This window comes from Epinephelus moara, chromosome 13 (genome assembly GCF_006386435.1).
Source record: "Epinephelus moara isolate mb chromosome 13, YSFRI_EMoa_1.0, whole genome shotgun sequence".
Lineage (NCBI taxonomy): Eukaryota > Metazoa > Chordata > Actinopteri > Perciformes > Serranidae > Epinephelus > Epinephelus moara.
Genome location: NC_065518.1, coordinates 2,687,125 through 2,697,493, shown reverse-complemented (window position 1 = coordinate 2,697,493; position 10,369 = coordinate 2,687,125). Strand labels below are relative to the sequence as shown.

The 10,369-nt window shown below is 42.8% G+C and overlaps 1 protein-coding gene across 1 annotated transcript in view; it reads left to right on the top strand.

Moving 5' to 3' along the window:
- The first annotated feature begins 1,204 nt into the window (after window positions 1-1,204).
- Window positions 1,205-10,369, top strand: part of LOC126400211 (uncharacterized) — a 15,063-nt gene continuing 5,898 nt past the window's right edge. The window contains exons 1-4 of the mRNA XM_050060774.1: window positions 1,205-1,538; window positions 4,846-4,947; window positions 6,113-6,214; window positions 8,756-9,003. Coding sequence (XP_049916731.1) covers window positions 1,321-1,538; window positions 4,846-4,947; window positions 6,113-6,214; window positions 8,756-9,003 — 670 coding nt within the window. The 5' untranslated portion in view covers window positions 1,205-1,320. The remainder of the gene's footprint in view (window positions 1,539-4,845; window positions 4,948-6,112; window positions 6,215-8,755; window positions 9,004-10,369) is intronic.

Below are 10,369 nucleotides of genomic sequence, written 5' to 3'. Positions count from 1 at the left end.
CATTCTGTCTGTCCCACGTTTTTCTACTCACTGACGTGGTCAATCTATGTGAAACTGCACATAGGCATTGAGGATTGGCATAGGTAGAAGGTGACAAAGCTACCAATGGCTATGGACTAGTAGTAATTGTATTATCATGGCATGTTAAAAGTTCATCCACCAGGCATAGTGTGGCATATTATTTATTATTCACCATAAATACTTTGAATGAGTGACCTGTTGTATTTTTGATTGACGGGAGAGTGTAAGCCTCTGATTGGCCAAATCAAAAAATGATTGAGAGATACCACGCCCCAACAAAGTCCAGTCTGCAGAGACAACCTTCTCCATATTCCCTTCTCACATTTTCTGAATTTATTTATATTCTGTGGGTTGAACGGAAAGCTTTGGCGGGCCAGATTTGGCCCAGGGGCCACCAGTTGACAAGTCTTAGTACAGGCAAGGTTTTTTTCCCCCATTTTTTTGGGTCCAAAACACTTTATTTATAACAAAGAGGTGTACAACAATTGCCAAAAAAAAAAAAAAATCATGTCAGGGGTATTGAAAGTCCAGAGTTCAAAGACAGTGCATGTCCTTTAAATTATTCAAAGTCTTTGTAGTTTTTTTGTTCTTCACATCTGCTACTAAGGTACCATACTGCTTGAGTTCAACAATACATCGGCTAAAGCAGCCTTTGGAGTTTTGATTTATGGAAATGGAATTTTACCAAGAATGATCAGAAGCTGAACAGTGTAGCATTGCTATCCATCCCATAGAAGACAAAATATAACATCACATCAGATCCATTAATCTGTTCATTAGGGCTCATTTTCCTATTTCTAAAGTCTTGAGTGTCTGTTGAATACATGAAATACTGTTTCTCTATCTGAACTACAAAAAGCACAAAATCTACATTCTGGTACAGGCAAGTCTGTCCAAGATGGAGGCGTCGGTGGCTTAGTGGACAGAGCAGGCGCTCCATGCACAAGGCTGTTGCTGCAGCGACTCAGGCTCAACTCCAGCCTGTGGCCCTTTGCTGCATGTCATTCTCTCTCTCTCTCTCTCTCTCTCTCCCTCTCTCTCTCTCCCTTCACGCTTAGCTATCCTGTTAATTAAAGGCAAAAATGCCCCCCAAAATATCTTTAAAAAAAAGTCTCTGGGGAAAGTTTTTAGATTTCTGAGTTGAGTCTTTCTCCTCCCAGCAGGTGGCGGTAATGAGACAATTCGGGTACCAGCCCATTAAAATACCAACGACGAAGAAAGAACCGGAAGTGCCTGGCGATGCGCTGCTGGTGGCTAACCACTTTGTTATGAGAAGTTTGAGAACCTAAATTTTGGCAAATGGAGGATCATACTTATTATTTAGCAGAAGAGAAAGCGAAGGAGCGGGAACTGTCACCGTCACGGAAGCGGAAACACGAAGAAGCGAAACGGAACCGGGACAGACGGCGGCAGAAAACGAGGGTAAACATCGGTGTGGCCTTTCCTAAATGGAAATCTCTGATGAGGGAAAAATGTTTTCAAAGTGACGCTGACGTTGCCTGTTTTCTGCTGGAAAGGTAAATTAACCCAGCAACATGTAAATACATTTTATTCATCAACAGAATCATTTTCACATCTGAACCAGTGTTGAAAATATCAAAGTGGGAACGTTTCCAGGGTTTTACTTTTGTATTTATGATCCCAAGATGAATTTATGTGTGTTGTTTGGTCCCAAAAAAGGCGGTGACGTCACTGAGATCAGCCCTCAGCTGCTGCATATTGCTGCCAATGAAGTGTAGACAAGATGCTTTGGAGCTCATGTGAGCTGTGGCTGTTTTCATTGTTTGTCTGCTGTGAACAAAGGTGGAGTCTGACTGAAGACATGTCAGAGGTTGTGTTGGTTACTAACAGCCTCCAGTAATGGACACAAGGAGGACTCTGTGTTCAGATTTCTGGAGATTTAAATAACTGATACACTTGTAGCACGTTGTTCATCCTAATGCAGAAGACCCAGATACACTTTGTTGCATTAAAGGTTTAGTGTGTATCTAATATCTAATAGTGAACATTGTTGATTGCAAGTAGCTGAAATTTCTCTTGGTTAGAGTTCCTTCAGTGTTAATTCTTTAGGAGCCCAACTGTCCACAGACGTCTCGTCTTCTCCAACACAAACAGACCAGGGACCATATTCACAAAGCCTTCCACAGCCAAGAGATGCCAGTGACAAAATTCTAAGAAAATTCTTAGAACTGTGACAATTTTTTAGATTTTCCCCTTAAAGTTAAGACTAGGTCCTTGTAAAGATAGAAGTTATTCACAGAGCATCTCAGACCTTTAAAGAGCTCCTGAGGAGCAGTGGAGAAGGACTGTTAAGAGGTTTAAGAGTTTCTGAATCAGAGGAGAAAATGGTGGAAACACAAAGAGGTCAGGGAAATATTCTCTGTGAGTTAATAAAATGCTACAGATTGGATGTTGCAGGAATAATATGTGTGGTTGATGTCATCAGGGATACACACACATTTCACACCAGAAATAAAATAATCACAACACTGAGATATTTGTAAAACTGGAAAAATGCCTCAGAGCAGCAGTGATGAGTTTAGTCTGTCTCAACCTTCCATCAGCAGAGTGATCACACTAACAGTGACACTTTCACATCCAGCAGTTCATTTCATTTCCTCTAGGTGTCCTCACCTTAGGGGCGTGTCTCTGACAACCAATCACACCTGTTAAAAGTAAGTAAGTAAGTAAATCTTTATCTATATATCACCTTTCACAGCTCGAAGTCACAAAGTGCTTCACAATAAATATACAAACAGTTAAATAAATAGAAAACACAGCAAGTACAAACAGCAAAAAATACAGTGCAACCAAAACACAATCTATATACAATCCATATAATTACTTACAATTGTCCAAACGCCTGCCTAAAAAGGTGAGTCTTCAATTGTATCTTAAAAATGTGGACAGAGGCTGAGGATCTCAGGTCCAAGGGCAAGGAGTTCCAAAGCTTTGGGGCCACGGATTGAAAAGCTCAGTCACCTCGAGTTTTCAGCCTTGTCTGAGGCACAACCAGGAGCCCCTGGTTAGAATCCTATCCAGCTTTATTTATAAAGCGCTTTAAAACAACCACTGAGGTCCCAAAGTGCTGTACAGAGAAAATAAGAAGCACTATAAAATACACAATAGGTTGAAATGCACAATTTGCAAGACCTCAGAAGACCTCAGTGGCTGGTTGGAGATGTAAGGGTTGAGGAGCTCGCAAATGTAAGCGGGGGCTACTTTGTGAAGGGCTCTGTATGTCAGGACCAGGACCTTGAATTGGAACCTAAAGTGAACAGGAAGCCAGTGCAGGAATGCCAGGATGGGGGTGATATGGCAAGACTTATGTGACTGACTGAGCAACCTGGCAGCGGCATTTTGGACAAGCTGTAAACGGTCCAGAGATGTTTTACTGACGCAGGTGAACAGTGAATTGCAGCAGTCAAGCCAGGATGAAATAAATGCATGGATGGCCATTTCCCGTTCTGAGTGTGAGACGATGGACCTGAGTTTTGCAAGGTTTCTGAGGTGGAAGAAGCATGAGCGGGACAGAGAATTAACATGTTTTTCAAACATGTTTTGGTCAAAAATTACCCCAAAGTTCCTGAGGTCAGACCTGATGTTATGTGCCAGTGACCCCATGTGGTTGACCACCTTAGAGACCGTAGAGTCATCCGCAGTAATAAGAACCTCAGTCTTGTCTGCGTTTAGTTGGAGGAAGTTGTTTGCCATCCAGTTCTTAAAAGAATGCATCATATCTAGCAAAAGGGGCAACCACACCTCCTCATTAAGATAAAAGTTTCTGTCCCTTCCTTGCTCAGAGTCACTCTGAGAACTTCACTAAATCATTCCTAAGCTCGCGCTCCTTACTAAAAGTTTTTAGGCTAAGTTCGGAGCTCTCTGAGAGTGTTGGCAGAATGTTTGTGAATACGGCAGTTTCATGTTACAAATCAGGAGCCCCTTTTACACTGCCTCTTCAAGTAGAGATGTACCGATGCCACTTTTTCCTTCCCGATACTGATTCTGATCCCTGAACCTTAGGTATCTGCTGATACCGAGTACCGATCCAATACNTTCTAAACTCCGCTCCGTTTCGTTTGCCTGTAGCGTGCGTATGCGTAATGACATGAGGCATTACGTGGTATCGGATTGGTCATAGGCTGTACTCGCCGATACCTGATACCGCATTTTAGGCAGTATCAGAGGCATTTCAGATACTGGTATTGGTATCGGTACAACTCTATCTTCAAGTAGGGAATTTCATGCCATCATGCTGCCTCGTCACTCTTAATGAAAGGTACAGTGGCTGAATGAGGGGACAGAGTTGTCTCGCCTTTAAGCTGGCGTTCTGACAAATAGGGCTACACGCTCAGAGTGACCTACCAGTAGCGATAGATCTATCAGAATAGACAACTAGTTCTATAAATGTAAGTAAAAGTAGAGTATGTTGTTATGTCAGGTAGGACACATCCAACAGAATCAGCTACAACCTCTATAAATGTGGTTAAAAGTATGTGCAGGTCCAGATTTTTTTTCTCGCCTCTTCAGTGCACTGTGTATGTGCAATTTGTGTTGGTAGGTCATTCGGAGCGGGTAGCTCTATTTGTCAGAACACCGGCTTAGTAACATTAGATATGTATTATCCAGGTTGTTGTCTATCCATGCCAAAGATCATGCTTGTAGTTGACCCGACACTTGTTGAGTTGTTGTTGATTTATTTTGTTGTGTTTGTCGAGGGGAGCCGACCCTCCCAGCACCTCAGGATGTAACAGAATGTTCTACAGGTGTGTGTGACTGTGTCATGTAGCACTTATTGTCTTGATCTTGTTGTTGTTCCTCCAGCTATGCCAGAAGTATCGCAGTACCGACTGCTATGAAGAGAAAATCTTTACAGGTCACAGCTCCAGCAGTGTCGAGCCTTGGAGCTTCTAGTGGGACAGAAAGGCAAGTCACATCGAAATATTTGTGCTATTCTAACATATGTTTGATCACAAAAATATCTTTTCACAGTCTGTTTATGAGTCGTTCAAAAGAAACGAAGGCTCGTCGCTTTTTTTTTCCATATAAAGTTTTAAAATTTTAAGTTTGTTTAGCAGCCCTAGTTGTTGTTGATTTTGTTTTTTTTGTTATTTATTCCCCCTTTTGTGCAAGGGAAACAAAGAAATCTTTATCATAGAAAAATAACTGTTTTAAAGTCATTCAGCCCCTCGTTGCACTTGAATGAGCACAAATTCAATCACACTTATGAAACAACCTTTAATTTAACCTTTCACATGAAAAAAAACTTTTTAGATAACTGCTTCAAAAGCCTTTTTACCATTTATAATGTATAATAAATCTCCCTCTAATATATATTTTATATTTCTGTGAAAAAAATCAACAAATGCAGCCAAATCGAGCTGCAAAGGTTCATGGCTGGAGTCCTCCACGTCGGTGACGAGTGTGACGACGGGGTCAAAGGTTCCACTTGTGTCACTGATTTTCAAAATAAAATTAATTTCATCTTGACGATAGTGATTTAGATGTCAGAATATTACACATATACTGCACATCTTTTACCTGTTACACAGCTTTTTGCGGGTTACCCGTGGATACTTGACCTGGTGCAGGACTCTGACCTCTGTTAGCTGTTTATTCTGGCTACCAACAGCTAACGCTAACTCGGACTCGTGCTACAATCAACATTATGAGGGAAACAATAGGGTGCGTCCCTTGACCTGTCGATAGTGAATTTACTACTTATTTCATCATGACGGCATCCTGCAGAAGATCTCTGTTCATCCCAAACACATTTTTTGTCCCTGGGTCGATGGTTGCGTTGAGCCCTGGTTTTGAACCTACATAAAACTGATGTGACACAACAGTAAAACATTGGCCACTGCCACTGGTGAATGTCGTCTTATTTACAGATAGATTAATGACAGTCAACAAGACGAATATCGGCCGATAAATTGCTGCATTCTTGTTGAGCTGTTCTTGATTTGTTGTGGTGTGTTTGTCGAGGGGAGCCGACCCTCGCAGCACCTCAGCACATAACAGAATGTTCTACAGTTGTGTGTGACTGTGTCATGTAGCACTTATTGTCTTGATCTTGCTGTTGTTCTTCCAGCAATGCGAGAAGTGTCGCAGCGCCGACTCCCATGAAGAAAAAACCTTTACATGTCACAGTTCCACCAGTGCCGAGCCTTGGAGCCTCTGGCGGCATAGAAAGGCAAGTCTTCACATTGAAATGATTGTGCCGTCCTTATATATGTTTGATTACAACAAATACTTTGCATGGACGGCCGCTGCTAAATGATTAGTGCCTCGCTATTTGAGAGTCTTTCCATATGCAAGTAATGCTATCTTTAGATAAATCTGCCAGAGTTGAGGATGAGTGAGGATTATAAATGAACACCCCCAAACACTAAGTGTGTTTCCATGACATTAGAGAAAAACAATTAATTGTCAGTCTGACTAAAACTGGACTTTTAAATTCCATGTAAACATGTCAGTGTGACTGAAATCATTCTAAAGTGAATGTGTCACAGTGGGACTAACACACCCAGATCATGTGACTCCTGCATGTATACAGTCAATCAGACCCAAACTGGCCGAGGCGCTCTGAGCATGCTCCACAGTTTCCGCCCCGGGCTGTGACCCGGAAGTCCAATAGCATTAAATGTTTAAGAGAAGAAGAAGCCGGTAACAACATGGAGAAATCTACATCCAGAGCCGTGACTTTTTGGACGGACGGGGAGACACAGTTCATTCTGTGTCAGCTGAAAGAGTTAAATGTTTTAAAGTACATGGATGGGAGGAAACACAGAATGGCAACCGTTGGGTCTGTGACGTAAAACGGTCCAATACTAACAAGCTGAAAAGGGGGCATATCTTCACCTATTGTCGTGGAGTCAGACATACTTTGGTCAATAAATCGATTCTCTTTTTTGGTCGTTAGAAAGCACAGCTGACAGAAACAAAGCTTCTGCTGCCGGTCTCGCTACTGAACTATTTCAACTGGGGATGCACTGAACTGTGAAATTCTGGGCTGATACAGTTGTTTAACTGGTTTCCAGGGGCGGGCTGGGGTTGAAATTCAGTCCGGGAGCTTGATTTGGAGAGGCCTTTTTTCCGATCGCACGACAGACGCAAGTGGAACCGTAATTTTAACACGAATACTTTATTTGCAGTATAAAAACAATCTAATGATATTAAACACAACACACACAGATAAGTCAGTCAGTAGGGTGTATTGAATATAATATAATTCTATGCAAAGACCTATTGCCAACCCAGTCCTGCACACTGCACCTGTACCTGGCACTGTTTTTTTGGTGGTTCCTGCTCCACTTTCCTCCTTCTCCTCCTCTTCCTTGTCCTCCTCCTCTTGCTCCTTCTCCTCCTCCTCTTCCTCCTCCATCTCCTCCTCCTCCTTCTCCTGTCCCTCCTCATCTGTCTCTTCCTCCTCCTCACTCCTATGACTGGNATGTTCTGTGTGCCCTGAACACATCCAAAAACACAAACTAGAGTTCTCAATGGGCCTGAAAATTACAACCCGACCCTGCGGGTTTTTAAGCCCAGACCCGACGCAGCCGACACACCAGCATTAGCCTAATTGTCTGCCCGAAAAAAAGGAAGCCCGAGGCCCGACCCGGCCCGAGTCATTTGCATATTTTTTCGGCTTGAACCCGCGGGTCCGGTCAGGTTTGTCGGGCCGGCCCGACTCGTCTGGGATGATAGGGCCATGTAGGCAGTGCTTGCTAACCGCTCGTATCCCCCCTTAATATACAAAATATTAGATTGACCCAGTCTGATGTTCCACTCTGTGCCACTGCCACCTGCGGCTGCGAGGGCAGGCTGCTGCGGTGAACCACGGCTGCGTTTTATGGGGTAAAAAAACGTTCCGACCACCGGCCGGTTCGGCCTGGAACAGACTGGCCGTTCGGGAATACTCCTGAACCTCCCTGTGGCCAGCCCGCCCCTGCTGGTTTTCTTTTGTTATATATTCCCCCTGTTTGTGCCAGGGAAATAGCATTTCAAATTCATGCTATATTTACATTTGTCTCATTTTCGTGAAAGTGGCTCTCAAAAAAGTCTTGAGGGAGTTTCCTTAAAGTTTGCGAATGGTCAAGGTCACTGTGACCTCATCTGTCTCAATTTTGGTAAAGCAATACAAGAACACCTGAAGGACATTCCGTGAATGAATCCGCTTTTACGTCCGGAACCTCTCGTCTACAACGGGATTAAGATGCACCCACGTTGAGGACTTGGCTCAGATCCTGGAGTTACGAAGCCTCCTTAAGGAATCTGATCCCGTTTGATTCGGTGGTGGGAACCTCTTGAGATCGCATGCCTTTGCTGATGTCGAATTTTATGAAATTTTGCACATAAGTCTCAACAATGAACTGATTCTGTGACCTTGCGTCTCTCTCACTCTCATGAACGCAGTGTCTCAATCCCTCAAATTTGTAACAAACATCACTTTGACCTCCTACCATATGATTTAGCCATAACTCCACTCCACATTTGCTAATTATGATGAACTTTCACACAAATATCTAACAGAATGAAATGATGAACCAATGACATTTTATATCCAAAAGGTCAAAGGTCAGCTTCACTGTGACATCATGGGGAGTCAAACAACCGCGAGGCGTTAGTTCTAGTTTTTACAATCAATGTCTTGTATGCAAGTAATTATTCATTCCCATGTGCACTCTGGGTTGTTGTTGTAATAAATAACTGACAGGTTGAATCTGTGTAATTACAGTTTCGGACGGCTTTACAAGAGAAACGGTAAAATCTACAGCGTTTTGGCCCTGAAACCTGATAAAGCCATCGGATACCTCTCTGAGTGGAAAACAAGGATTGTGAAGAGGAGGATCACAGGTGAAGAGGGGATGCCTCAGTGGAGGAACCTTCAAACAGATGAAGAGCCCAGAAGACTGGATGTGGTGCCCCCCACACCTGCAGCAGCCACATCAGGACTGGTCCAGAGACCTGTCGGGACAGATTCAGGTAAGAGACACGCATTTGTGAGTATTTAAAGATAGCTTTGGTATTTTTCAACCTGGACCCTATTTCCCTGTGTGAATTTCTATTTTCACCACAGACAGGCTCAGATTGAGAGACTTTTGCTTAACAAGGCAATAGCAAACAGATCTGATCAAGTGAAAGGTAAAGAGACGCTTAAGACACTTACAGTAACTATCTGAGCTGCGCTGTGTCAAAAATAACCACTTCTAATGGACATACAGTGACGCTGTTCGATTGCCTGTGTGCTTCTATTGCAGCTCGTTCCGAGGCTGCCGGCTCTGTCAGTACTGGACCAATTTCCAGAATTGTTGTTCACATCAGTCTCTTTGACCAGTTTACACAGGAAAATAGGGTCAAGGTTGAAAAATGTTGCAGTTATTCGTTTTAGTTCCGTAAAAGTAAAAGTACACATCATGCAGAATGGCTGATTTGAGAATAATCTTTATGTTATTGGATTATAATTATTGCTGCATTAATGAGGAAGTAGGCATGTTATTCCTGTGGTCTAAGAGACTCCAAAAATGTTAGCAACCACTAGAAAACTCTCTACCAAGTCCAAGAACTAGAGTGCTAAAACTCAACCTTGTGATGTCATAGGATGTAAAGTCTGGATAATGAATTGGGAAAAATCAGCTCCAGACTTTACATTTAATGACATCACAAGTGTAAAGTCTGCAGAGCACTGAGATTATTTCAAATATTTAGAAATTTGGTGCAATTATTTTGGTGGATTGCATCACATAGCAGAGCTGAGGATCATCAGGAATCATCACCGATCTCACTGATTTAAAGTGATGATACTAGAGATTAGAGCTGCCCCCAATAGTCGACCAAATGATAGTCGACCAGAAAGGTCATTAGTTGGCAAAATTTCATCGGTCGCTTAGTCGCAGAAAAAACAAAACGTGAAACTCTATCAGGAGCTGTGCCTTGTCAAAATAAATCCAAACCTATATGACTGGACCATGTGTGACTTTACTTTGAAAGACACAGGAAGTGTCCACACTCAGCAGTCAGACAGGAGTCAGGTTAATTTCCAGGGCTGGTACCTGCGGTTATTCCACAGGCTAGTTAATAACATGTCGGGCAGGAAATCCAAAGTGTGGGATCNAGACAGGAGTCAGGTTAATTTCCAGGGCTGGTACCTGCGGTTATTCCACAGGCTAGTTAATAACATGTCGGGCAGGAAATCCAAAGTGTGGGATCATTTTGAGAAGGTGAAGGACGAACCCAAGGTGATATGTAAACTCATCTTCATTGGTCGACTACAAACATGACGTATCATCTGAAACATGGAAGTAGCTACATGCCCATTAGCCCACAGCGTCATTAACAGGCGGCTCGCTCA